The sequence below is a fragment of the Suillus subaureus genome (genome assembly GCF_016647635.1).
Source record: "Suillus subaureus strain MN1 chromosome Unknown BJ212scaffold_36, whole genome shotgun sequence".
Classification (NCBI taxonomy): Eukaryota; Fungi; Basidiomycota; class Agaricomycetes; order Boletales; family Suillaceae; genus Suillus; species Suillus subaureus.
Window position 1 is genome coordinate 1 of NW_024538592.1, and position 25,636 is coordinate 25,636.

General features: G+C 48.2%; 10 protein-coding genes across 10 annotated transcripts; 3 read left to right on the plus strand and 7 right to left on the minus strand.

The window, feature by feature from the left end:
- Positions 1 to 2,125: 2,125 nt before the first annotated feature.
- BJ212DRAFT_1448879 (uncharacterized protein) lies at positions 2,126 to 3,995 on the plus strand (the record flags this gene model as incomplete). Its single annotated transcript, XM_041338602.1, has 9 exons — positions 2,126 to 2,415; positions 2,466 to 2,572; positions 2,624 to 2,673; positions 2,723 to 2,815; positions 2,873 to 3,142; positions 3,196 to 3,339; positions 3,390 to 3,548; positions 3,602 to 3,781; positions 3,888 to 3,995. The coding sequence occupies 9 exons, from the start codon at positions 2,126 to 2,128 to the stop codon at positions 3,993 to 3,995; spliced, it is 1,401 nt and encodes a 466-aa protein (XP_041188842.1).
- Positions 3,996 to 4,765: 770 nt separating this feature from the next.
- Positions 4,766 to 5,750, minus strand: BJ212DRAFT_1484708 (putative 1,4 benzoquinone reductase; the record flags this gene model as incomplete). Its single annotated transcript, XM_041340847.1, has 5 exons — positions 4,766 to 4,908; positions 4,967 to 5,180; positions 5,235 to 5,388; positions 5,440 to 5,497; positions 5,549 to 5,750. The coding sequence occupies 5 exons, from the start codon at positions 5,748 to 5,750 to the stop codon at positions 4,766 to 4,768; spliced, it is 771 nt and encodes a 256-aa protein (XP_041188843.1).
- Positions 5,751 to 6,638: 888 nt separating this feature from the next.
- Positions 6,639 to 7,475, plus strand: BJ212DRAFT_1448881 (flavoprotein-like protein; the record flags this gene model as incomplete). Its single annotated transcript, XM_041338603.1, has 5 exons — positions 6,639 to 6,696; positions 6,748 to 6,805; positions 6,863 to 7,016; positions 7,078 to 7,291; positions 7,348 to 7,475. The coding sequence occupies 5 exons, from the start codon at positions 6,639 to 6,641 to the stop codon at positions 7,473 to 7,475; spliced, it is 612 nt and encodes a 203-aa protein (XP_041188844.1).
- A 1,840-nt stretch (positions 7,476 to 9,315) lies between these two features.
- BJ212DRAFT_1381197 (ribosomal RNA-processing protein 7-domain-containing protein) lies at positions 9,316 to 10,465 on the minus strand. The gene is made up of 2 exons (XM_041336647.1): positions 9,541 to 10,465; positions 9,316 to 9,491 (listed from the first exon to the last, which is right to left on the minus strand). Exons 1-2 carry the CDS (start codon positions 10,397 to 10,399, stop codon positions 9,406 to 9,408), a joined length of 945 nt encoding a protein of 314 aa, XP_041188845.1. The 5' UTR covers positions 10,400 to 10,465; the 3' UTR covers positions 9,316 to 9,405.
- A 248-nt stretch (positions 10,466 to 10,713) lies between these two features.
- BJ212DRAFT_1280188 (uncharacterized protein) lies at positions 10,714 to 11,105 on the minus strand (the record flags this gene model as incomplete). The annotated part of the gene is made up of 2 exons (XM_041331544.1): positions 10,714 to 10,884; positions 10,938 to 11,105. The coding sequence occupies 2 exons, from the start codon at positions 11,103 to 11,105 to the stop codon at positions 10,714 to 10,716; spliced, it is 339 nt and encodes a 112-aa protein (XP_041188846.1).
- Positions 11,106 to 13,182: 2,077 nt separating this feature from the next.
- BJ212DRAFT_1381209 (uncharacterized protein) lies at positions 13,183 to 15,366 on the plus strand. Its single transcript, XM_041336648.1, has 5 exons — positions 13,183 to 13,604; positions 13,666 to 14,304; positions 14,351 to 14,490; positions 14,545 to 15,119; positions 15,184 to 15,366. Exons 1-5 carry the CDS (start codon positions 13,428 to 13,430, stop codon positions 15,312 to 15,314), a joined length of 1,662 nt encoding a protein of 553 aa, XP_041188847.1. The 5' UTR covers positions 13,183 to 13,427; the 3' UTR covers positions 15,315 to 15,366.
- A 1-nt stretch (position 15,367) lies between these two features.
- On the minus strand, positions 15,368 to 17,249 carry BJ212DRAFT_1467025 (uncharacterized protein). The gene is made up of 2 exons (XM_041338980.1): positions 16,862 to 17,249; positions 15,368 to 16,806 (listed from the first exon to the last, which is right to left on the minus strand). Exons 1-2 carry the CDS (start codon positions 17,057 to 17,059, stop codon positions 15,481 to 15,483), a joined length of 1,524 nt encoding a protein of 507 aa, XP_041188848.1. The 5' UTR covers positions 17,060 to 17,249; the 3' UTR covers positions 15,368 to 15,480.
- A 2,928-nt stretch (positions 17,250 to 20,177) lies between these two features.
- BJ212DRAFT_1381230 (Glc-6-P isomerase) lies at positions 20,178 to 22,525 on the minus strand. Its single transcript, XM_041336649.1, has 6 exons — positions 22,393 to 22,525; positions 21,993 to 22,329; positions 21,217 to 21,931; positions 20,776 to 21,163; positions 20,634 to 20,725; positions 20,178 to 20,577 (listed from the first exon to the last, which is right to left on the minus strand). Exons 1-6 carry the CDS (start codon positions 22,412 to 22,414, stop codon positions 20,533 to 20,535), a joined length of 1,599 nt encoding a protein of 532 aa, XP_041188849.1. The 5' UTR covers positions 22,415 to 22,525; the 3' UTR covers positions 20,178 to 20,532.
- An 877-nt stretch (positions 22,526 to 23,402) lies between these two features.
- Positions 23,403 to 24,031, minus strand: BJ212DRAFT_1381240 (uncharacterized protein). The gene is made up of 2 exons (XM_041336650.1): positions 23,621 to 24,031; positions 23,403 to 23,425 (listed from the first exon to the last, which is right to left on the minus strand). The coding sequence occupies exon 1, from the start codon at positions 24,021 to 24,023 to the stop codon at positions 23,748 to 23,750; it is 276 nt and encodes a 91-aa protein (XP_041188850.1). The 5' UTR covers positions 24,024 to 24,031; the 3' UTR covers positions 23,403 to 23,425; positions 23,621 to 23,747.
- Positions 24,032 to 24,712: 681 nt separating this feature from the next.
- Positions 24,713 to 25,316, minus strand: BJ212DRAFT_1280231 (putative ubiquitin-like modifier; the record flags this gene model as incomplete). The annotated part of the gene is made up of 5 exons (XM_041331548.1): positions 24,713 to 24,734; positions 24,792 to 24,829; positions 24,881 to 24,943; positions 24,990 to 25,126; positions 25,187 to 25,316. 5 exons carry the CDS (start codon positions 25,314 to 25,316, stop codon positions 24,713 to 24,715), a joined length of 390 nt encoding a protein of 129 aa, XP_041188851.1.
- Between the last annotated feature and the right edge of the window lie 320 nt (positions 25,317 to 25,636).

A 25,636-nucleotide genomic window follows, 5' to 3' on the forward strand; every position in this document is an offset into this window, starting at 1 on the left:
TCTGGGCATTCCAAACTGTCAAAAATGGGGGAGGGTGGGGGGCGCAGAACAGGGGGGTCGCGATCTGGGCCAATTTCTGAAAACATGTCAAAATGCGCAGAACAGGGGGGTCCAATCCTGGGCATTTCTCAACATGTCAAACAGCGCCCCCAGAACAGGGGGGGAGGTTGCGATCTGGGCCAGTTCTCACCATGTCAAAAATTGCGCAGAACAGGGGGTGCGTCTGTTCCCTTCTGGGCACTTTCAGAACATGTCACAAATGCGCAGAACAGGGAGGTCCAATCTCGCGGGCATTTCTAACTGTCAAAAATGCGCATGAACAGGGGGGTCAATCGGGTGCTTTCAACATGTCATAAAAATGAGCAGAACAGGGAGGGTCCAATTGGGCATTTCTCAACATGTCAAAAATGCGCAGAAAAGGGGGGCGGTAGGATCTGGCATTTCTGAAACATGTCAAAAGCGCCCAGACAGGGAGGTCCAATCTGGGCAATCTCAACATTGTCAAAAATGCGCAGAACAGGGGAGGTTTGATCTGGGCATTTCTCAACATGTCAAAAATGCGCAGAACAGGGGAGGTCGGATCTGGGCATTCTCAACATGTCAAAAATGCGCAGAACAGGGGGGTCCAATCTGGGCAGTTCTGAACATGTCAAAATGAGAAATGCCTAGTTGGGACCTCTCCTGTTCTGCGCATTTTTGACATGTTGAAAAATGCCCAGATCCGACCTCCCCTGTTCTGCGCATTTTTGACATGTTCAGAAATGCCCAGATCCGACCCCCCCTGTTCTGCGCATTTTTGACATGTTCAGAAATGCCCAGATTTTGCTCTTTTGGCTAGCCATAACCTGGCTCTAACCAATACCAGGTTACAAATTTTCCCTTAGAATACCCAGATTGTGCTCTTTTGGCTAGCCATAACCTGGGTGTAACCAATACCAGGTTACAAATGTGCCCTTAGAATTCCAGGACAACCTCGAGAGGTCCGTCGAAGCGCGAAAGTAAGTATGTGGGGGTACTGAGACTCTAGAACAACAAGTTAAATAACGTTGTATTGACCGTAATAATCACAGCAGCTGGTCTCACGCGCAACACGCGTAGCCATACAAATTTACATAAAATGGACCCACAACTTAATATGATCTACGGGCGCTTGTTCTTGTATTCTGCACGGTACAAGGCTCCACAGGGACTCAGGCCTCTGCTGTGGTGGAAGAGCCCGGGCCCCGCGGTGCAGTCTGATGGCAATTTTATGAGCCTTTCCTCCGTTCTGCTTTCAAAAGTGATCAGTGAATCATTCATCCATTTCGTGTCGATGTATGATTGAACCTATATCAGGCTCCGAAGTGGAAATCAGGTATCCACGTTCGCACTGACATTGACCAAATTTAAAGCTTGTCGGTTGATAACGTTGGCAAGAGATGTAGACGAAGCGCTGGTGGCCGAGTCGATCAGGATCGGCCGTTCTGATGGTCCCAAGAGTCTATTTCGCGCAAAAATCTTTGATCACACCTGCAGTCGAGTTGACTATAAGAACCTTGACACCGACAAGTTCTGCAGGGTGATGATCATGATTGTCATAAGCAGGCTCGACGAGTACCAAAAGTACCAAAAGAGCGTACCTACCCCAGTGTCTGCGAGAGCCATATGCTGGAACAACCAACCCATTCAGGTTGGCTTACAATCTGAACCCAAGTTGCCCTCCCCATGAGCTTAAACGAAGTGAGTTAGCGCTGCGGCAATCCCATTTACAAAGTAGCGAACTCGTGGTGAATGCGGGCTTCCATCTCGATATCGGGTTGTGGTGTTTGTAACAAAATGAGTCGACTCGGACCAAGTATAAATGCATCGGTTTGCTCACAATTAACAACTGTCGATTAGGTAAGCATTCGATGGGGACGATCAGGAGCAATCATTCTTTCAACCTGAATAGTACCACTGAGCACACAGGAGTACATAGCACCATTCTTCGACCAAAGAACTGCCATCCAAGTCTCAACAATTGTCCATTCTAGTTTGTCTCGCACCAAGGAAATCTTCAAGATAATCCTCGGTACCTCAACATTTACCTCTGACAGTATCTATGTCGTTGACCATATTAATGCAGTTGGTGTTAAATTTTTGTGTCATGAATCAATCAGGTCTTCCTACTCCACCACCTACATCCGCCACGTCAATCACCAATCCTGCACAGTCATCATCGAATGCAGCTGGACAATCTACGAGTGATGTCTCGTTAGGCTCTATTGTCGCGACTATAACTTCGGCGTCAAGTCCTTCCCAATTAAACCAATATCTGAGGAGTTGCGCATCCAAAGATGTCAGAGAAGTCCTGCTGGCCAGCATTTTGCCGGGTAGCCAAGATCCATTGACTTTGTTAAACGCGCGAGATCACACACTTGGCATGCTTTACATTTTGTGAGTGAGTCTTATTGGAAAGTTTTATTACGCACACCGATCTCCTGAAGGTCTGCGCGACTGCATACTGTCGCGTCTGATAAGCCTTTGTGGCACCATATCGAGGGTTTTTGCCGCGATTTTATCCCTGAACATGCTCGCTTTGCACCGGATCGAGGTTAGCCTATCCTCACTTACGTGCTGGTACAATGAGGCCATATACGTTCAGTGACACTTTTTGCAACTGGGATACGACAATTCGCTGAAGTTGAAGGAAACGTAAGATATGCCATTGACTTAGCTCTCCACTCGATCTCAGGTTTCTTAGCCCAAACTTGCAATCTCGCCATTATCTGATTTGCTCGTGAAATATGCTCCAACCCTTTCACATCTCACCACCATCCATCCTATTTTCCTGACGGTAAGATTGTTAATTGGATGCCTTTCCAACTTTCTGACTCGCCAGCAACTGTTACAGATTTGCGTCGCCACTCGCCATTTCACAGCCGCAATCCCCATCCTAGCTCATTCGATCACTACAATTGATCTCTCACTTTCCGACTTAACCTACCACGATAATCTAATATACCACTACGCCGGCGGCATCGCACTTGCTGCGCTAAAGAATTGGTCAGCTGCAGAAGAACTCTTTGAGATCTGTGCATCAAGTCCAGGCTCGGCGGCTTCCGCTATTCAAATGGAAGCCTTGAAGAAGTTGACCCTCGTGCAGTTGATATACCGCGGAAAGGTACGAGTATCCTCCATGGGTGAACGGTTCGCTTACGCATTCTGATTGGGCAGACTTCACCTCCATCCAAGTACATGCACCCAATTCTTATGCGACTTTTCAAGGCAACTCCTTACTCAAGTTTTATGAATGCGTACCCTCTGCAGCGCGACTACCTTCGCACAATAGCTGCAAACGAGCAGCAACTATTCGCTAATGTACGACATTGATTGTGTATGAATCCGTGTATCATTAACCACCCGTATAGGAAAGGACTCTCGGTCTCATCACCCAGGCACTCGACCGCGCGCCCCGTTGGGCCATAAAGAAACTCACAACCACTTATCTGACGTTACATTTATCCGATATTGGACGAGAAGTGGGAATTTCCGACGAGAATGAAGTGAAATCTCTGATCTTGAGCATGGTAGACTTCATTTCCCTTGGCGAATTATACGAATGACTGATGCTTTCTGTTAGATTGAGTGTTCGGAAATCTCCGCGGAGCTGTCTGCAGATGGGACTGTGTCATTCTCGGATCCGCCAGTGAAATTCGAGAAGACTGATGTGGACCGAGTGTTGGCACAGGCGCAACAGCAGGACGCCCTCCTTGTGAGGCTCGAGAAAGAGATGGAAAGGAACAAAGAGTATCTGACAAAGGTGTGTCCTCGACGTGCGAACCCTGTCGGCTCCGACACTATTTTCTGCTTGACCACGTTACTTTAACTTCTGTGGATCAAGTTGTGGATGCTGATAGATACTCTAGGCCGTCAAGAGCAAGGACGACGCGGGTTGGGGACCAGCGACGGATGAAGATGGTGCATTTGGAGACCGTCCATCGGGTAACTGGGCTGAAGAAATGAGCTTCGCTTGATCCAAAGACCGATGGAAAAAGTAGAGCGCTTTGCACTGATCAGTAATCTGTTCGTTCACCATCATATTCCGTACGGATTGGTCATAATCAATCAGTTCCACCTTCCTTTCTCCGTAACCAGCGTCCATGAGTCCACACAAATAGATCAAGTCGGTGTTTATCATTCTACTATTGCAATTTGGGACACGGAGGCCGTGTGAGGGTGCACCCAACGAGGGTGCCTGCAGGAGCTTCCTGTACTGGGCATCAAGCCTCAGGAGCCGCGGATTTCTTTCCTAACTACATGATCATGATCTTCAAAGTACGTGGTAGCACAGTTGATGGCGGCCGCATGAGACTCATCGAAGAAGAGCGCCCACCCTCCCGTGAAACAAACTGGTCACAATTGGCCTAGCTTTCGCACGAATATGGTCGTCTTCGTTGAGTTGCCACCGGAGATCTCAATCCTGAGAGTGCTAGTCTTTTGATGCGACATGGGTAATTTAGGCCGCCGTTCCTTATGGGCGCAATTGTTGCAGTACTAATCGGGTATCAACAGGGGCCCGCGCTCCAAACCCATGGGAACAAATTCACAGACTTGATGGATGGATGAGCTGATTAATCACGCACTGATGAACAAGGATGATCAGAAAAGCCAACTTTTAATCTATCGTATGTAATGGCACTTTGCACGAGGCCTGGCAAAAAGATAAAGCACTCGAGAATTTTTATTGTGCGCGCGCAATATATATACAATCCAAGCTGAATCTGTACATATCAAATATCTAGATTCACGAGGATTTGGCGTAGCCATGGTACTGGGCAACGGTGTTCCAGAAAGCCTTGCCTTGGATGGCAGCAATCTCGGTTTCGAGAGGTGAAGGCTGACGGGAGCCGTCTGTGCCTGCAAAGGTTCCCGCGCCCCAAGAAGAACCTGTTCGGAAATAAAACGTTAATTTACGGGGGGCCATTCATCTGAGAGAAGTGCTTACCACCGTGGATCTCGGTCAGGTTAGACAACTGAGGGAAGGAATGCTTGTAGCCGAGGGGAACGTAAATGAGACCATGGTGCACGAAAGTGGACAGCGTGTTGGCAATAGTAATCTCCTGACCACCACCTTGGGTACCAGTGGAGACAAAGACACCGCACATCTTGCCCTGGAGAGCGCCCTTGCTCCAGAGAGGGCCGGTGGCATCCCAGAATGCCTGTATGAGTGCATCAATGAACGGAGTCAACCCTGTAAATACAAGGTAACGTACCTTCCACTGAACGGGGAAGTTACCGTAACGAGTGGGAATACCGAAGAGGAACGCGTCAAAGTTGACAAGGTCGTCAGGGACGAGGACAGGGTAGTCGGGTCTAGGGGGGGCCTTGACGAGCTTCAAGATATCTTCGGAGAGGGTCTCCTGGATCCTGGAGTGAAGTTAATGTGGGCTCATAGCTGATAGGTGTATATGGACGAACTGGTAAATGGAGGCACTACCACCAGCACCGCTGATACCAGTCTTGACGGCCTCAGCCACTGTGAGTATGTGTTAAGCGAGGAGGTGGAAGTATGGCAAAGAAGACGCACTCTTTGTGATGTGACCATAAAGGGAGTAGATGACGATAGCGACCCTAGGGGCAGACATATTGGATTGAGAAACAGATGAAAGTGGAGGGAGAACGGGGGGAGAAACTGGTTGCTCTGGTTGATTCACTTGAGCTTTTGTATCTGGAGGTGTGGGTTTTGGCTCAGCGAAGTTGTCTTTTTGTCGTTTTCCAGGGAAACACATTCCGAGGTATTTGTAGAAAAAATAGTTTCCCAGTTACGAAGATATAGAGGCCAGCCTTTAAAATGAAATATTCATGTCTAGCGTGAGATGTGGCCTGCGAATTGTGGACAAGGTTTATCTGCCGCCGCAAGATCAAAAACACCTTTATATAAATGGGTAGGACTAGTAAGTCGCTTGGATGGAGGCCGTACCGTTGCATAATCCATTTGATGACGTCTTCTGATGATCTAACCTTGCCTCGCCTTCAGAACAACACTCCTTCAATGGAAAATGTCTTTTGCATGCGTTTAAGAACATGTTGCTATATATATCAGGATGAAGTTACCCTGGAAGTTGCATACCGTTGTCCTCTCTGTTCGAGGTAGGGTGTGGGGGCCGTGAAGCTGTCACGAGAGCTTGTCGATGTTGCCGCAGATTACTAGGCTTGTTGATGGTGACCTACTGCATACTATGACTGTTTGGCGACAAACGCCGACTACGGTCTACGGACCAGATGAATCATCAAGGTTCCAAATAGAGACAAAAATTCCTGGGATTTCTAAGAGATAGGCACACTTCGCGTTAACGCCCAGCGTCAGTTTGTAAAATGAACGATTACAGAGCACGATTACGGTACGGATAGCAGTTGATCGTGAGTCTACGTGAGCTCGATCGTCCTGGTTTGGCTTTTAGTGTGGGTCGAAACATACTGCATTGGTGCTTTTGCAATACGGGCGCTGAGTCAGTGACGTATTTGATCGATTGCGACATGGTCAAGCAAGCAAGGACAAAGTACTGAGGTTTCAGTACAAATACCAGCTTGATCAGTCCTTCATCGACATCGTATCATCGACATCCTTTCCTATCATCTTTTGGTCGTCAACTACTAGCTTCAGATCATCTTTCAACATGTCATCCCCTAAAGTCGCAATCATCATTTACTCCATGTACGGCCATATCGCCAAGAGTGAGTACAGATCCCCAGAATCGCGTCCTCCTCCTAATCTATCTTTATCAGTGGCCGAGTCCGTCAAGAGTGGTGTCGAGTCTGCCGGAGGCTCCGCCACCATTTACCAGTATGTATTCAATCCTAGGCTTATCTGCGTAATCGCCTTACTTATTCCATTAATCAGGATTGCTGAAACATTGCCCGATGAAGTCCTTGCAAAGATGCATGCTCCCGCAAAGCCAAGTTACCCCATCATCACACCGAGCGAACTCGCCAACTTTGACGCCTTCATCTTCGGTGTCCCTACCCGTTATGGCAATTTCCCTGCTCAGTGGAAAGTATGTCTCTGATCCGTTCAATTCTCTCGAAAAAATCTAATTATATGCCTCGCTCTCATAGGCTTTCTGGGACGCAACTGGTGGGTTGTGGGTCAGCGGTGCCTTGGCCGGCAAATTCGCGGGTGTCTTCGTTTCTACCGGTACCCCAGGTGGAGGACAGGAAGCCACCGTCATCAACTCCCTTTCCACTCTCTCTCACCACGGAATCATCTACGTTCCCTTGGGTTACAAGAACACATTCGCACAGCTCTCCAACATGAGCGAAGTTCGCGGTGGTACGTTTATTCCCTCGCGTCGGTGATTGAGGATTGCTAATTTTACTTCTACTCAGGTTCTCCTTGGGGTGCTGGAACCTACGCTGGGGGCGATGGCTCACGCCAGCCTACAGTCCTTGAACTGGAGCTCGCTACTCTCCAAGGCAAGGGCTTCTGGGAAGTCGTTTCCAAGCACAAATTCTAGAGCCATTCATAAACACACATACGGTACTTGCAGAAGCTTCTGAATAGTAATGGTTACATACGTACAACAGAAATCAACTTTCATGTAAAATATATTTGCTCGGTAAATTCAAGGTTGTTGTACGTTGTCTGGAGCTCCTGTGCGGAGTCCTTGCATACGGGCAGTCTTTAGTCGCAGCCGCCGTATACGTATATATGACACCTCCATGCAACTAAATTTTCTCAGCAATACCAACAAGCCACAAGCATTGGTCACAGCAGTACACCGCCCCATTGTAGCCTTCGGTTCTTGCATTCCTGCTCCGATAAACAGGCGGGGTGCTCGAATAAGCCTTCGAACAGCAGATAGGGGGATCTACCGCACACAAGCGATGCGATCTTAGGAGCTTTACGTATGATACGTAACTGAGTCACTATAATAATGGCCAGTTGTCAGATCGCTAATACGCATCATCAACGTGCAAACGTCCTAACGTTCGTCGCTCCCGAGAACTCACACACGAATGTGATCTGTACCCATCATGACCAAGCAGCTCACAAGCGACTGACTGCCTGATTTGTTGTATATTGCGGGAACACGTTTGAGCATGATGTCTGGTCTTGTATGATAAGTAAGCGATGGACACCCGTGAGGAAGTGATCACATACTGCCGTCGGGGTCCGTCGGCAGCCATATGACAATGAAACGCGGGACCCGACATTCGTACACCGACTCCAATGGGAGCGTAAAATGGTGTGCTGCGAACTCTCGAGCTCTGGCGGTGCGTCTATAGGCAAAGTAACCGAAAGCTCACGTGCCTCAGATGTTGTTTGCAAGTTGGGGCGTCATCATTGAAGGGGAGGAGAGTGTCTCAGAGTCATGTCCCCTGTGCGTAGTCACTGCTGTAACGTGAAGGGCTGCCAGTAATATGCCAAAAGTAGCTTTTATGGGCGCATCAACAAATAGAATTCTCCCTACGGAAGTTTGTACCACGCGTAAAAGATAGCCGAGCCAAATTCGCAAGCAAGAAGTCCGTAGCATGAGGACTCGGTGAAAGACACACTAGTGTGTCCATTCGTCTGCCGAGTCAAACAAAGTACGATGGCCTTGGGCGGAGCCGTGTCCCACGGAATGTGCATTCCGCAATGTCGCTAGGAAGTCACTAACTCACCACAAGGCTTGGAGGAAAGGAATGCGACATATCGCTAATCAAGAGCATTGCCTGATGCAGCTGAGCGCTGAGGACGTAGCATCCCTCGCTGCGGGGCCCGTCTGGTCCGGTCTCCGCGCTATCTGTGACGTAATTGGTACAGTAAGCATCAATCGGCGTTTGCATCTAAAACTCCGTGGCGAGAATCCAGCAATTGTGGGAGTGATCATCGGAGAACAATGACAGGTTTTCCAGCCCTGACAAATATGGATGTGCCTCACCGAAGCGGGAATAGGCTTTCCCTTAGGACGGGGTCGATTGAGTCTCACCGTTTCCGATAGCTTATAGAAACGGGTTAGCAGAATGATGTCGCTGTCAACATGTCTCCTGCAAGGTTGTTTGTGAATGAAGGAGAACGTATCATCAAAAGAAGGCACGGAGAAAAGAACTTATCCGAGGATGGGCGCTCCCGAAACTTTGGAAGTGGTGATAACGCAATACGCGAGTTCTAGTCTTCTCAGGGCCAGCAAAATGAAGGCATGGAGTAAAACATAACGAGCACTGTTGGACAGTGCGATTGTGACTCGCTCATAGCTCGTTACCCACCTCGACGGGACCCACAAGGTCGGCGGCCTGTCAAGAGTTTCAAAATCACAAGCGAGGGAGATTACTGACAGTGTACACCCTCTGACGCTGAATGAAGGGACAACTTGCCCGTTAGAACGAGAGACTCCGGGCCCTTACATTAGATCACATTCGCGATATACTAGACCCACCTCCCTAAATGTATGGCAGAAATAATTAATAAGGCTTGAATCGCCGTGATTCCTTCAGTTTTTCTACACGTTCCTTGTCCGCCTCGAAGTTCTTCTTCAGGTCGAGCAAGGCTACAGGCACATGAGCCGATATCCTCGTGGCAAATAATTTTACGCTCACCTTTCCGTTGCTTTTCAGCCTTCTGGAAAGCATAAAACACTTCCTTCTCCTTCTTTTTCTCCTTCTTTCTTATACTTCCAGTTTGCCCAGTGAGCATGAACTTCTTGCTGGCAACGCCCACGCCTCCACCAAGCGTTTGTCCATAAGCACCTCCTCTAGTAACGAGTGTGAATCCGTCCTCGTCCATAATTGCTTCCCCTTTCCGGTACTTGGCCTCTTGCTTACTCTTCGAAAGGTCAAATTCGAAACGTTCCATAAAGCTGTCTGCGTGAGCTTTGATAGCATCTAGCGGAGGCCGCTCATTATCATATTTTGCCATATAGTGAGAGAGACCACGTGGCTCCTCCGATGACGGCCATGGCTTAGGTGATGCAGGGGAGGAAAGCGCTTTTGCAAGAGATGAAGAATCGAGAAATATGAGATGGGCACAAGATCCGGTTTTGCGCAGTGTGCGAAGGGATGAAGAAGGGAGGGGTATCACTTCAGGGGGCGTTGGCTCAGAAGTCTGGAGTTTTCGTTTCTTGCGAGGTCGTGCTTCAGTATCAGGATTTTCAGCAGCCTCTGCCATCTCCTCGTCAGAATCAGATGCGTGTTCTGCCAGAGCATCGGTAGAGTTGAGGTCAAATAAGACGCGCTCTACTGTCCCACAGTGTTTGAATAGCAGTATGAGCTCACGCTCTGTCGCATCTGGTGGCACGTTCACTAGGAACAGCGTGCGTCCTTCAGGTAGAACATTGTTGGGCTTGAACGTTTTGGATTTAGATGCGGCATGAACTCTCGCATAGATGAAATGCGATGAACTTGGATATGCAATTGGAATGACAGTGAAACCCGATAGACATTTCGGTACATTAGACATGGCGATGGAAGATCGAGACAATTTTCACAAGGTTGTTTGGATCGAAGGCTTTTGCCAAACAAATAACTCGACAGAAGCCTCGAGACTTGAAAATTTACTTCAAGTTCTCGGCGTAATAAATGGTACAATTCTATGTATATGGTTGTTTTGAGAAAAAAGGGCTGATTAGAAACGCCCACATTCTGGTGAAAGGAAAGGGAGCCCGAAGCCTTAGAAGCAGTTGACTGGCAACATCATTAGCAAGTTGTGAATTTTCGATCGCCCAACAAGATAAATGTAAGCAACTAATTGAACCACAAAATGGACAGTTCGTGTTATGTGTTATGAGTCTGCCTCTCAGCATCGGAAGCAGCCACTTCCTCCTCTGCCAATTCTCGACTCTCTTGGGTGAGTTCACACGGGGTGCAAAAGAATGCAGTTAGACAATCGCTGAGGGGGCTTCCGTCAATGTGGTAGCGCGCTCTCAACGTGGCCCTTTGCCCGAGCTAGTAACCTTTCTTAACATGTATTTGTGAAGAACGACAAAATATATGCTCACCTGCAGTACCCAACCAAAACCGCACAACACACTGAGTGCCAGATGCATGCCACAGTCAGCATCACAGCCCGAACCACCATGTTCCGGATCCGCCGTATCGTTTTCTTGCAAGTGGTCGAGCCGCCGCCGGTTTTTCCCATATACCATGCAAGGGCACCAACACGACATGCAATCTGTGGAGCAGGTTGTGGATTGATTCACTTTCTTGTAAGATTGAACGGGACTCACAAGTCCCAGCATCATTCCAGCAACTGAACAGCCCAGTATGCCAATAGTTGCGGGGTTGATCTTGTTGTCCGGGGTGCCCTGAACCCGAACCGGATTCTTCCTCCTCTTTCTTTTGACTCTGCTCAGCGCACTGGTCCGCTGGTTTCCCTTCCTCCTGTGGCACCTCGGAAGCGTTCATTTGCCCTGTTGGTTGCATCTGCTCCTGGCGTGGTTGGGGATGAGCGGTCCGGTCGTCAGAAGCATGTTGCACTGGCTTGAGAAGCAGGGCTGTCAGAAAAGACTCGTTCACTACCAAGATATGATATACCTTCGATCCGGTTGAATCTTGTAAAACATAATCGTGGGGAGCAACGGAGCCTACAGGCTGATATGTGCTTGGGGGGGCAGCCATGTTCGAGCTAGTTAGGAGGAATTGCAAGATTAGGGGTATTCAATGAGTCTATTAGCTCATTCCGTTCACCCAAAACGATTGAAATAAGAGAATCGGTATCTTGAAGTTTAATCACTGATTACCAAATGAATGTTATTCTCTGCTCAAGATTCAGATTTACAAAGACGGCCGTGAGTCCTTACTTACTTAGTATTAGACGAACCTCGGTGAGACTTAATCAACCGAGGGTCGAAGTTCTGAGTTTTGTTGCAGCGCTCTCGCCATATTTATCGTAGCAAGACTTGGCATAAGTCTACAATGTTACTCCATTCCAGTGGTGCTGTAAAATTCAAGCACGACATTCAGAAAAATAACATGGATTCGGACGAGCCTAAAATCTACTTACAGAAAACATGCTTCTGGGCGTAAACCAGTCAATTCCACATCAAATGGCATATCACGGCGTCCAAGGACCAACTAGAAGCTTCGTGCAATGACGTTGTATTATCTGTGGTTCTCTCCAGTCGTCGCGCTTGCGGCTTCGCGAATCCCAGCTTGCCAAGGTCATGAAAATGATGAAATCAAGAGGATTTGATGATGGGATCACGTGGTCGAAGCGCGTCCGCGTTGAGCCAAGCCAAGGTTGAGATTCACGCGCACGAACTACGCACCACGCTCAGCTTGTCAGCTGTTGAATCGAAACAGTCACAAAGACGGCAGAGCAGCCGGGTCGTTGTGTGCTTTTATCGTATAAAAGGTGGACTGCGATGCATTTGATTCTTCAGAATCCATCTCCTCTTTATCCATCTCTCAAACTTCGGGCTCCCTCACACTCTTCCAATAGTCTCTTCCATTCCAGTCAACAAGAGCTCGCTCGTTTCTTCACTATTGCTTCCCTGGTGGTCCTTGCTGTTGCCACTCCCTTCAGTCTCTGTGATGGCCGGTACAACACTGGGTAACATCCAGTGCTGTCAGAGTTCTACCACTGTGAGTAACGGGTTTTTATTTGCATTCGCTGATCCTCATGATTATGTAGACTTCTACATGCAACAAGGCGGCAGATCCTCTTGGCCTGTGCAAGTAGTTGCTGGTGTCGCTAACTTTGTTGGTATTAGCTGCCTAGTCCTATTTCTGTCGTTGGCACTGGCACTGGCGCCAAATGAAAACAGAAATCTATGTGCTGCAGCAACAACAAAATGGTGAGTTACGAGTAATGTTTTCTGTTCCATGCGAGTCTGACATGTAGGGTAATATCAGAACGGCCTTATCAATCTTGGCTGCACTCCCATCGATCTCGACCTTTAAGTATTCACTAGACTTATTAAAGGCTTTGCTTGCGTTATTACACGGTACATGGTTTTCTCATAAGCTCTACAGTTAGTAATACCCTCGTTGGCATCCAATTAAATTCAAAGACTCCTGGGATCAGGACTGGCTGGCTGTGACCCACTGATTAGGACTCTGAGATCTTGAAGCGGTGGCATCAACAGTCCGATCATGAGTTACGCTAGTACAGTGCACACAACCACTCAGCACTGGCATCTCTGGATCACAATAAGATGATAGCATGTACGAAATCTACGACTCACTGGCAGAGGAGTACTTATAAGGAAGGTGTCTTTACATAACAGTTTGACTTAATGTATCCCGACATACATAAACCGCGCGGGTTGGTTTGCGAATCCGAGTCACGGACTCACGCCAGTTTTTGCCAAAGGAAGGTTAATTCGCCACCAGGAGTTGCCCCAGGAGTCAGGACCTTTGCTCAAGACGTTCCTGCCGCTCAGCTATCACCCTGACAACCTCGATGCATAATGCTTGATCAGTGCCACAATCACTCACTACTAGTCATTGTGTAACGCTATAGCACTTGCCAATTTTCGCCTATACATATGGCTACGGCACCCTCAGTCCAGCGACCGAGATTCAACCCTTCGAATTCTTCATGTGTTAATGATGTTCGTCCGCTTCATCATGACGTACCTTCGCTGCACAATTCAGATTTCAGTCCTTTGCACTTCAGATTCCAGTCGTTGGTTAGCTGTCCTGCAGATGTCCCGCTTGAATTGGTGCGTGCGCAGTCTACAGGCTATGTGCTTCCCGTTATGTTGATGTGATTTACTCTAACAGTTCGAGACAGCTGTTTCGCAATTGATTCATCACCCGGAGTACAATTCGACATTGATCTTGCGCTCAGAGACCATCTCAGACTCCGATACTACCATCCCAACATCTGCTCCATGTCTTGGAGGATACTGTCCTGTGCGCAATGTACATCGTAAGCTGCTACCGCGCAGGCCAGGTCGAGACTTGGGACTAGAGCAGCACTGTACGCTTTACGCGTTCGAAACCGGTGAATTTGCCGGCCTTCCGTCCCTGTTGGTCCTTACACCACTTGTACCCGAAGGAGAGAGCTTACCCTACTACCATCCTACGGTGTCACATCTTGCATTCCGGTTCATCCCTTCAAACATCACTACAACCTCAGATTCAGCTTCTGCACAACCGGCACTGCGCATTGAAGTTATTCCACTCCCAGGCACACCTACCGATCCTAACAGTCGCCTCTACCGTACGGCACTTGCACTCCTTGACACACTCCACCGTTACCTTTGGGGTGCACTTACTCATTATCAGAAGCGCGTACAACATGATGTCCTCATACCCCGAGAAGTATATCAAGACGTATATCTCAAAATGCGTGAGCGCCATAAAGGAATAGTCAATACATGGAGAGAGACCACCGATCCCTTGAAGCATGTGTTCGAGGTGTGGATGCCATCTGTATAAAGTTGATATCAGCTAATTTGCCTAGGACATCGGCATCGCAACATTTCTTATGCTTTTCTGGAAGGACACGTTCGCTGCGTCAGCTGATGTAGCCGACATGAAGGAGCTGGGTGATTCGCGATGGACATCCTGGCCTCGTCCATCTGGAGGCTTCCTTGATCTTGGGTGAGTTTTCCTGCAACATTATACATTTTTTCGGCTTTATCATTCTTTATGCAGCTGTGGCAATGGCTTGTTGACACATATTCTCTCGGCTGAGGGCTATATGGGGTGTGGTATCGATCTTCGCGCACGGACTTCCTGGGCACACTACCCAGACTCGTCACAGGTAGCACTCAAGGTGCACGCACTTGACCCCACACAACTTCTTTCCCCAGACAACAGCAACGATGAAGAGAAATCCTTTTGGAAGCCCGGGGTATTCCTCATTGGGAACCACGCGGACGAATTAACACCGTGGCTCCCTGTACTGGCAACACTCACGGGCGCGAGTGGGTACCTCTCGATACCCTGCTGTGCATGGATGTTCGATGAGAGGTTCACTCGTTCGTCTGCGGCGTCAGCGCTCGATTTCTCTGACAATAAATTGCTTGATGCTACCACTGGTGTGGTGTTAAGCGAGGCCGAGGACGAAGCCGCCTTCATTTCCAGCCTCGGTATGGGCGCTGAGGGCACGCACAAGTCTCAATACTCGGCCTATCGCATATGGCTTGCGCGTTTGAGCCGGTGGTTGGGCTGGAAGATTGAGTGCGACACGCTCCGGATACCTAGCACGCGGAACTGGGCGATTGTAGGTGGGTGTTGCATTTCGTCGAATTTTCAATATAGCACAGCTGACGGTTTGAATTCGGTGCGTAGGTCGCGAACGGCTTTCAGGAGACCAGAGCATTTTTGTAGATCGAGCGAGAAGGATTGTGGAGGACGTTGCGCGTAGAGGGGCATTTAAGACACGGACTCCAGAGGGGAAAGGACACGACGGGGCGTCATGACAGTAGCCACCCTTCTGGATAGCATTTTCTCGGGACCAAAATAATAATGAGCTATTGGTATAAACTATATGAATAGCGATCTCACATGTGTTTCGTACCACATGAGATCTAGTATCAGTGGCAATGGATAGTAGCAAAGCAAGAACAAAACACCGATGTCCCAAAATTATTGATACGCCAATGTAAACAGCGGTTCTTCACGTTCTTCGCTCATCTTCCTACATTCTTCCAGCAGCGCTCTCAGTTCTGACAAACCCACTCCACCTGGTCTGACCGGCTCCTCATCCGTGTAAGAGTACTCATTGTCTTCCAAAAGTTCATCTTCCTCATCTTCGTCCCCTTCGTCCTCTTCATACTCTTGAGGTAATGTGCCCAATAGTGCACCTGTGCAGTCCTCCAGACGGATCCTCATGCCTTCGCACATGCCTGCCCACCTATCCCAGCGCTCCATCCCACTCCCTTGCGGCCCGTCCGCACGCTCAAGGTCCGTGAGCACCGTCGGGCTCAACACGCGCACTCGTTCGAGTTTGGGGAAACTCGCTTTAGTGAGTGCTGCAAAATTCCTGTCATTCGTACGCTGCACAAGGAGAGAGCGAAGAGGGTCGGGGGTGGCATAAGCGCTAGCAAGGCCCACCCCGAACGCAAAAAGCAACCCATGGAGCCCGATGTGCGCGATGTGCTCGTGTGGACGATTAGTTAAAACGATGGGTCCATCTCCTGCATCGGCGTTTTGGGCGATGGGCGCGATTTTCCAGTCGAGATTGAAAGAGAAAGCGGTGAGGAGAGGACATAGGTCGAGTATTGTGCGGATATCGAGTGCTGGGATACAGTTGAGGTCAAGGAAGAGCAGGCTGGTACCATGGGTGCCGAGGAAGGATAACACATCGGGAACATCCTCATGTTTGCTCCCAAAGTCAAAGGAAAAGCTGCGTAGAAGAGGGAGGCTCCAGCCGCTGGCCTGTTCTATGAATTCAGCAGAGTACCCGCGCAGGATGAGTTGCTGAAGGTTTGGAAGGTAGAGCTTGACATCTTGTGCGCTTCCCAAGGTGAGCGTGTCAGAATCCTTGAGTGGCGCATCGAACTCAACGGCAAGGGAAACTAGGAGTGGGAGGGCATCTAATGCCCATATGACCTTGGGAAGGAGTTCGGCAGGGACGTGCCAGTGAGCAGTGCGCAAGTTCTTGCAATGCGTACCAAGCGTGTCTGCAATGGAACCAAATGCCCTTGATAGAGGCCAATCGACAATGAAAATCTCTAGGTTGGGAGTCTGGGCGAGTACAGATGTGAGGGCGGCTTCGAAATCATCGAGGGAGGGACCGCGCTCATAGAGGAAGTGTGTTATATGCAAACGGCGTGTCCACCACCCCAGTGAGGGATTGGAAGTGAGAAGAGCAGTAAGAGAGCGGAGCTTCGAGGGGTCATTGAAAAATAAATAGCGGACGAGGAACTCGAGGCCGAGACGACGCCATGATTGGCACGTTGATATGATCGACTAACAGAGAGTTACAATGAGACATGACTGTCTATTTTTTTGGAACGTGGCACACCTTCTTAGTAGCATAGCTCCTGCGCTGGACCATGTTGATCGAGTCGCGAGGCGTCCTTAGTTGCCAATCCGTAACCAGAGAACGAGCCCAAGAAGACTGGGTCATGGATGTTGGAAGGCCAGGATAGAAGATTGTATCCTCATCCGCGGCCAGACCAAAAATATGTGACCATAGTTCCGGAGGTAACGAATTAGCCATCGTTTTCGATCTGTATACACTGATGAGAGGAAGATGGTCGTTTCTTCGACGGTATGAGTTGAGCTAGCCTGCGCAAATTATATAGCCCATCAACTGCTGGTGACTTGCGATACCTACCTGGCCTGTGCTTTAGAAAGCGACTCTACCAGACGCGGTTTATAACTTCGCGTCTCAATCAAATGATCTGAACTTCTGCGCGATGCTTATATAAGCACACACCGACCCGTCAAATTGACGTAGAACACAAACTCAACCTCACACAGTTCAAGCGTTCATATATATGCGTGTTCCAGTGTACACACTCTTAGATCTAAAGTTTGCATTCCCTGATGAGCCGATGTCTGCGATTCTTCTCAAAATCGGATTCCTCAGGAAAGAGCAGAAAGTCAGCCATGCTATCAAAGCGTACTCGTTCAAAATTTTATCGGCAGTCCTGTCCAGAACACCCTCTGACATGTACCTTTAGCAGCGGATGAGTCCGAATTTTCTCTCATAACAAGCTGTTCACGATTTGGCAGGAACCAAATGCCGAGATTGACTCAGGAATCCAAGTAAAGCCGCCGCCGGGCCAGTTCATTCAAGGCTGAGGCTCGTTCCTCTTGAAGCTGTACAAGACCACTGATCTTTCCCTCTTTGTGACTGATATTGCAATGGATCGGCCAACTACATTCTCTTTATCCTGCTGCAGTCTGAAGTGTTCGGAACTGCGGACATTACGGAGCTCTTGATCAAGTAGATCACGTAAATGTATGGAAGATAGTGTTCGCTTTACTATATATTTGGATGGCGTGTACTTCGACGGGGTGCAAAATGGAACCCGAAAACAGTGTGGCACCATTAACTTGGAGCAGTTTGAACTTTGTCCGAAGACACCCTAATTTTTTTTAGGAGACCCTCAGTGAGTCGGTGCGGTTCTCGTTTCACGGTGTTCAAACATTCTGCGAGGCCTATGCCATACTTGGTGGCATACGTAGTACTGCCGCGCATACACATGCCTTGCAGGTCCCAAAATATCCAAATCCCCCTGTTTCAAGTTTAAGCCCGAGATCGGTTTCCTCAGTACTAATGGGCATAATTAATGCCTCTTTCAACAAGCGCCAGATGGTAGTATATCTAGCACAAATCATGAATGCGCTATGATCGGTATATGTCCAAGTTCGCGACTCACTGGTATCAACTCTTTGAATATGACCATGGCCTCGAGCGATCCCAATTTGTGGCCAGCAAATCAAATTATTTCGCTTTTACAGCTATTTTGTAGGTTCGTGGAGATCAAGTCGGATGGTGTTGGCGATATCTCACTTTATCTTTGACTGCGATTTGGCAGTTGCATCCTCTACCGCTATAATGTACGATTGGGGTAAGCAAGATAGTATTTATCGAATACATCGTTGATGTCCCTATGGCATCCACCAGCACTGACGTCTGGACAAGAGGTGGGTTGATGTTGACGCTCTGACAGCCATCTCACTGAGAACGGTTTTACAGATCGAACTGGTATGGGTGAGTAAAGTTTCTATCGGAGGGACAATTGGATAAGAAAGTTAATTCGGGGCAGAGGAAACACTGGTCCCTGATGACTGTCTTATATCTCAGTGTAAGTTATCTTATAAACATTATTTGGCAAGTTATGCTGACATCAAAAAAATCTAGCTGCGTTGCACTGGAATAATATTTCCTGTGTATGTGTGAGGCTGACAAGTTGGCCCAGTACTAATTAACCATCTCTTGCAATCAGCGTCACCATGCTGTGTATGTCTCATAAGTAGACTATGTCTTTTTTTTGACTCGTAGTATGCAGGGACTCTCCCGTCAGTCTCGCTGACAGATACAGTAAGTATTCTGTAGCAATCACTACCATTCCCCTCCAACTAAATACACTTCTCCACAGGGGTGAGTGAAAGTTTCGACCAACTTGTTGCTTTAACGAATGTAACAACTACACAGCTGTGGGTTTTTTTGGATGTATCGAAGCTCGTTACTCAGTTACTAAATCACTCGCTGTTTTTCAGGCACTATCCTTTACTACTTCCAAAGCGGGACATCTGTGGTCGTAAATGCCATGCTGGGCGGTGAGCTACTCAACTGAATTAATTATTAGCGACATTGACTTGTATGAAATATCATTCCAGTCATCATGATCATCCGGTTATATGCCATGTATCAGGGGTCCAGAAAGATGCTCGTCTTTCTCGTTGTATTCTGCCTTGCTGTCAACGTCACATGTGCAGTGATTACCGCAAGCAGCCGTATTTCAGGGGGTAAGCTTTATGAATGACTTCACTGGTACAGTAGTCTCATCAAACACAAGTGGAGATCGTTCTCTCCGGAACCTATCAGTGCGGTTTTACTGGAGGCAGTCAGCGTCTGACAACCGACACATGGATTCTAACCACTGCATGGGAGGTTACTACACTGTGTCTTGCAGTCTGGATTGTTGCAAAATACCTCCGTGAACTGCAACAGCCATTGGCAAGATTGACTCTCGGGAACTACTTCAGAGTGTTAATCGAAACACATGTATTCTACTTTGCAGCGTGAGCTCATGATCAGAATGTTACTGTCTTGTCCTGCTGAAGTTTTGCGCGTACCAGATATGCTGCTGTTGCTTGCCTGAACCTCGGTAGTCTCTCTCCAAACATCGGGGTATGCTATCCGTAGTTGATATCTACATTTAACCATTCCTCATCATTTCTACAGGATTCATCTGCCTTGGGAGTTTACGTCTATAATGGCATTCTTCAAATTGCCCAGGTTGTACAGATGTTCATACTAGGACCACGCCTCATCCTTAATGTTCGAAAATATCACGCCAAGGCCATGATAGACTCATACGAAGGAACTGATACGAGCATAATTGCTTTCCAGGAACTCACACACAAGTCGACTGACTCATCTGCGTAACAGAGGAAACACTGCAGGTTATCTACACTTGTCAGGGAACATGATTTGTTAGAGTTTCGCGTTATGATATTCATTTGATGTTGTGAAATAGAGAACCGATCATAGCCTCAGGGGCCAACTAATATTACGTTACATTAGAATGATGTGATATATCTCGCTGCTTGCAACGTGATGGATATGATACTGCATGTAGGTTGCGAATTATCGATGCGGGCGGTGTCCGTTTGAGCGGTGTATCCGCGACCGTGTGTCTGCGTGTCGCGAGCAAGGCAAGAAATGGTGAAGGGTACTACGCTACGACAGAAGCCCGAAGGACACTGAGTGGCCGACTAAGCTATGGTGCTACACGGACCGTCAATGAGACAAGCCATTGATAGATGGAATGAGAGTGTGTCTACGCAACATCATGGTGCAGCGGCTCTCAGAGTCATTCGGCCGAGGTCTGTCTCTTATCTATAGGCAGTTTTGAAATTGTGTTAAAATTACACTCCCATTCAACTACTGTTATCGAGAATAATTCGGTACCATTTTCCAATCTGCTCGTAAAATTACAGCTTTGAGACCACAATTCATTCTTTTCGGTGCTTTTGGTAGTAGTGAATAAGACCAGTAGTCTGCAAGCCGCCTTTGCCTCAGCTAAAAAGCGAAGGGTGTGAAAAGATAAACGCACCGAACTGTCGTGGCCAGTCACATCGGACGGCTGGTTCAGCTGCGACAAAATATTTTTCGCAAGAACTTTTCCAAGTTCGACACCCATTTGATCTACAAACACCATTAGCGAACGAGAAACCGAGAACCGCGCGCAATCCTACCGAAAGAGTTGATTCCCCAGATGACACCCTGGGTGAAGATCTTGTGCTCATACAACGCGATGAGCGCACCGAGGGTTCTTGGGGTCATCAATGGGAACAAAATGCTGCTGCTAGGCCGGTTTCCCTCAAACACCTTGCTCTTCACCAGCGCCTCGCTTGCACCATTGCCAAGTTCCTTGCGTACCTCTTCCTCTGTCTTACCAAAGGCAAGCGCCTCGGGTTGGGCGAAGTAGTTGGAGAGCAAGATACGGTGATGCTTGGAATTGGCGATGGGGTTGTGACTTGTGGCAGGGGCGATAAAATCTGCGGGGATGAGTTTCGTGCCCTGGTGCACTAGCTGATAGAACGAATGTTGTCCGTTAGTGCCTGCAGCACCCCAGATGATAGGCTACGTGCGATATCATGTCAGTTTCTGCCGCTCAAAAGGTCTATTACACCTACCCCTGTCTGGTAGTTAACACGTTGACCGCCCTTGGTAACGAACTTTCCGTTGGACTCCATGTCTCCTTGCTGGAAGTAATCAGCAAATTTGTGGAGGTACTGGTCGTATGGTAGGAGTGCATGAGTCTGGGAACCATAGAAATCGTTGTACCAGACGCCAATGACAGCCATGAGCACAGGAAGGTTTTTCTCGAGGGGAGTCTCCTTGAAATGCTTGTCCATACCGTGAGCACCCTTCAGGAGCTGCTCGAAGTTATCATAGCCAATATAGATGGCAATGGACAAGCCTATGGCACTCCACAAGCTGTAGCGCCCACCAACCCAGTCCCAGAAAGCGAACATGTTTGCTTTGTCAATGCCAAACGCAGTGACAGCCTTTGTATTCGTACTGAGAGCGACGAAGTGCTTTGCAACGTGGGCTTTGTCCTTGGCTGCGGCCAAGAACCAGTCGCGAGCGGATTCGGCATTGGTGATAGTCTCTTGGGTGGTAAACGTTTTGGAAGCGATGATGAAGAGGGTGCGCTCGGGGTCACAGAGTCTGAGAGTCTCAGCGATGTGAGTTCCGTCAATGTTAGAGACGAAGTGGGCGGTCAGGTCGCGTTTTGCGTAAGGTTTGAGTCCCTCAGTGACCATAACTGGTCCGAGATCAGAACCACCAATACCGATATTGACGATCGTGTTGATTGTCTTTCCAGTGTAGCCCTTCCATGAACCACTCCGGATTGCTTCGGAGAACTCCTTCATGTGCGCGAGCACGCCAGCGACTTCATCAGCACCAGGCCTCCTGGATCTTGAAATCATCGAAGTTGCGGAGAGCAACGTGAAGGACGGCGCGATCTTCTGATGTGTTAATGTGCTCGCCAGCAAACATTTTATCGCGGTATGTCTCGAGCTCTGCCTCGCGAGCAAGAGATAGGAGCGTATCTAAGATGGGTTGGGTAATGAGGTGTTTAGAGTAATCGAGCAAGAACGTCGTGTTCTTGTCGGTTGGGTCCACATACTCCTCGGAGAATTTCGAGAAACGGTTGGGATCCTGAGCAAAAAGATCCTTCAGGATGAGTCTGGCATGTTGGACGTCATACGTCTGCTGGAGCTTCTTCCAGGTACTGTACTCTGATTGTAGGATCACGGTGAGGGGGACGCGAGATAAAATCTTCAAAGTGCTGATGGACATACCTGAAGCTAGTCTTCCGCTCATGATGATAGTGGATTAGGAGGAAAGTATGTCACAGATAGCTTGCTTGATCTTTCACATATGACGCCACCTTATATACGTCAGTTGTCCCTACCCATCGCATCGCAGCCGTGGGAACTTTTCGGAACCTTCTCATTGGTAGATCGTGCGGAACTATAAACGTGCTTACAGACCACTCACAGACTATTGGAAATGAGAGAAAATCCAGCCCTTTTCGCCCTTTTCTCGCTCACCAGTGCAAGCTAGTGAGATGCTGTGGCTCTTGTTGCTAGGATGATTCTGGCAAGCGTCCCCCGGCTTACACGCTCGTACATGAGCCACCTCGTGGTAGCCACGGCACTGAGAACCCTTCAGTCGGACCTGGTTTCGTCGCATTTGAGACCTTTCGGGAGACTGACTACTAATCTAAAGATACCAACCCTGTCGGGGCCGTACGGCGATACATGAAGATAGGGAATAATGCACAATGGTCATTGGCCATAATGAATCAGAGTCTTTATGATGTTGGATGTTTGGAAAGTTCTGGACATCCGATTCCTTACGTACGTCGCTAATGTCTCTCTCCGATAATCTGCATATTACCAAACGACGACAGGAAGAATACACTTCGTGGATGATGGGAAATTTAACCGTTTGCTGCTGAGCGCTTCCAGCAGATGCTTCTCCATGATTGGTTGGTCATCGGTATCTGAATGAGTGTGAGGAAATTGACGTACTACACAATCTATAAATTCTGACCACTTACGAATCGGACAGCCGGGAGTTCATGTCTTGTAATCCCGCGATTTGCGTTACTACCACAAAAGTATTCCGAATTCAGGAACGTCAAACTAAAACCCACCAACCAACTGGAGCCAACTGGCCGCACTCTGTTGCACCGTGACTGTGATCATAGAAGACATGCTGTGGCCTGTGTGCGAGTCGCTGCCAACCAGAATTTGGAATTGGTCCTTCATCCTTTCTCCTTGGATTCACGCTTTCCTAGCCTCCAGCATTGGTCGGTGTTGGTGCTAGGTAAGTTCAAGAATGTACGAATTTCCGAAGCAGCAGCCTGCAAAGGAATCCGCGTTCTGTTGCTTCACGGGTCTTTCTAACGTGATCCTTACGAACGGAGAGGACTAGAGAGACAAATCCTCTATTGCGAATGAAGTCTTCAGACTTGCTCTTCCCATCGATCTTTTTACCTCTCTTACCCGCAATTTATTTCAGATCATCAAGTCATTGGGCAATTTTTTACCGCCCGTCGGTCTGAGTTTACACAGTGCCCCGCATCGAACGCATTCATTTGGCATAGCTTCAATTTCACTCATACGGAATCATAATTTGTTGCTGATTATCATCGGATGATGCATAACATCTGAGAACCTCTGTACCTCGTTGTGCTTTTCCTCGGGCGGATCTTCCAGAGGCAGAAGGTGATCAGATGGATAGACCGTCTATGTGAGGGGTCCGACAAACTCGTCAATGCAAAGGGCGCGAAACCAGGCGAAGACATTACTGATTCTGACTGAAACACCCAGAAGGCTAGAACTATCCAAAAATAACTTCTCGATAACATGACAGCGCTATTCTTAGCCGGGCATGTATGCGACCAACTTGAATTCAGTAGCATCCGTGCTACTAACAGCGCAATTTAAGACAGGACACGACGTCAGGTGCAGTCTCTTCGTCGGTATATTACTTGGCTATTGTTCTATATGCTCAGGATACTACTAGACAGGAAGTGTTGCGAGTCCCTGAGGCCGACGCTGAACCTTGGATTCCATGAAAGCTCAGTCCCTTCCGTATCTCACAGAATGCATACGAGAGGCCATCCGCATTTACCCTCCTGGGGCTTCTATCACCCCGGGGGAATACCATAATCTCGTCACGCACTGTTCGTCTGCAACATCTGCGACATACACCATAGTAAAGCAATCTGGGGCGACCCAGACGTATTCTGACCCGCGCGCTTCCTTGAGGTGAATACTTTAGGGGTTTCGAATGGAATGGAGTCATAGTATCTGTTTTCGATCGCTGCGCACCAGTTTCACTGAAGCCCAGTCCTAGAATTTCGTCATCCAGTATGGTATCGCAAAATGTTAAGCATATGCAGGAGGAATGTACAGACGGAGTATCTTTTAAGATCGCGCATGTTGACGAAGGCTTTTTGTCAGTTATCATGCTCATATATGAGAGTCGCCCATAGGTCCTCGAACAGGAATAACGAACGAATAAGTTGTATTAACTTGTGGCGAGTGTAAGGTTGAGCGGTGACACAATTGTGCGCAAAAAATACAAGATGTCACTGTTTAGCGAGTGTTACCCCCATGCCGCCGTCGTGCTAAACAGTATCCACTCGTATCAATATGCTGTGCACGCAACTTATTTAGAAACTAACCTGTAGTTGACTATCAGATGTCCTTCTGTAGCGAATGACTTCAACAACCGCATCAGGAGATGTTCTGCGACAAGAACTAGGCACATTACCTTGTACAAATTCGACACTGTGTCGTCAGGAGCGGGAGAAAATGCGAGGTTGATGTATGTGAACTGGAACGAGTTAGCTCAAAGTTAAAGATAAGCCATCAATTCTTACCAGTGGATCTCCGGCTTTCCAGCCCAACTCCTTCCTCAAAAACTGTATGACTGCCTGGAAACGGTTGGAGGCAGTAATCTTATAAAAGTTCTGCCTCATGATCGGTGCGTTACCGACTGCCTTGAAGCGAACAACCACTATGTATTGGGTTTATCAATATAGACGCACTCATCTAAAACCAATGCTACAGCGCTGACCTTTGGATGGATCTTTCTTCTTGTAAGTGTCCAATGCTTGAAGAGCTTCGGTTGCACTCTCGGACACGTCACCTGGTGTCCAGGGAAGGGTGGCTTGCCTACCAGAGTCGTCTGGGCTTCCCGAAGCCATCACGATGTACGCGCAAAGAGAGCTGAGCGTTAGGGATGTTCAGATGATAAAGTTCCAACTTGAAAGCTTTAGTACTTATTGAACGCTTGTCCAAGGTGTCCACAAAAGGCAATTCTACAGCAACTGTGTCTTCAACCCAGGTGACCAGCGCCGCAACACTGAATAGGGACCCTCACACCTGGGAGCTTACGGTTTATGCTTATCCATGCTTATGCTTACGACCCCCAGTGTACTGCTTGTGCCAGTTGTTAAGATGTCAACGTTTTAACTGGCAACTTGCGATCAAAGCCTACGGTAAAAATTTCTCTCCAACAGCAGTA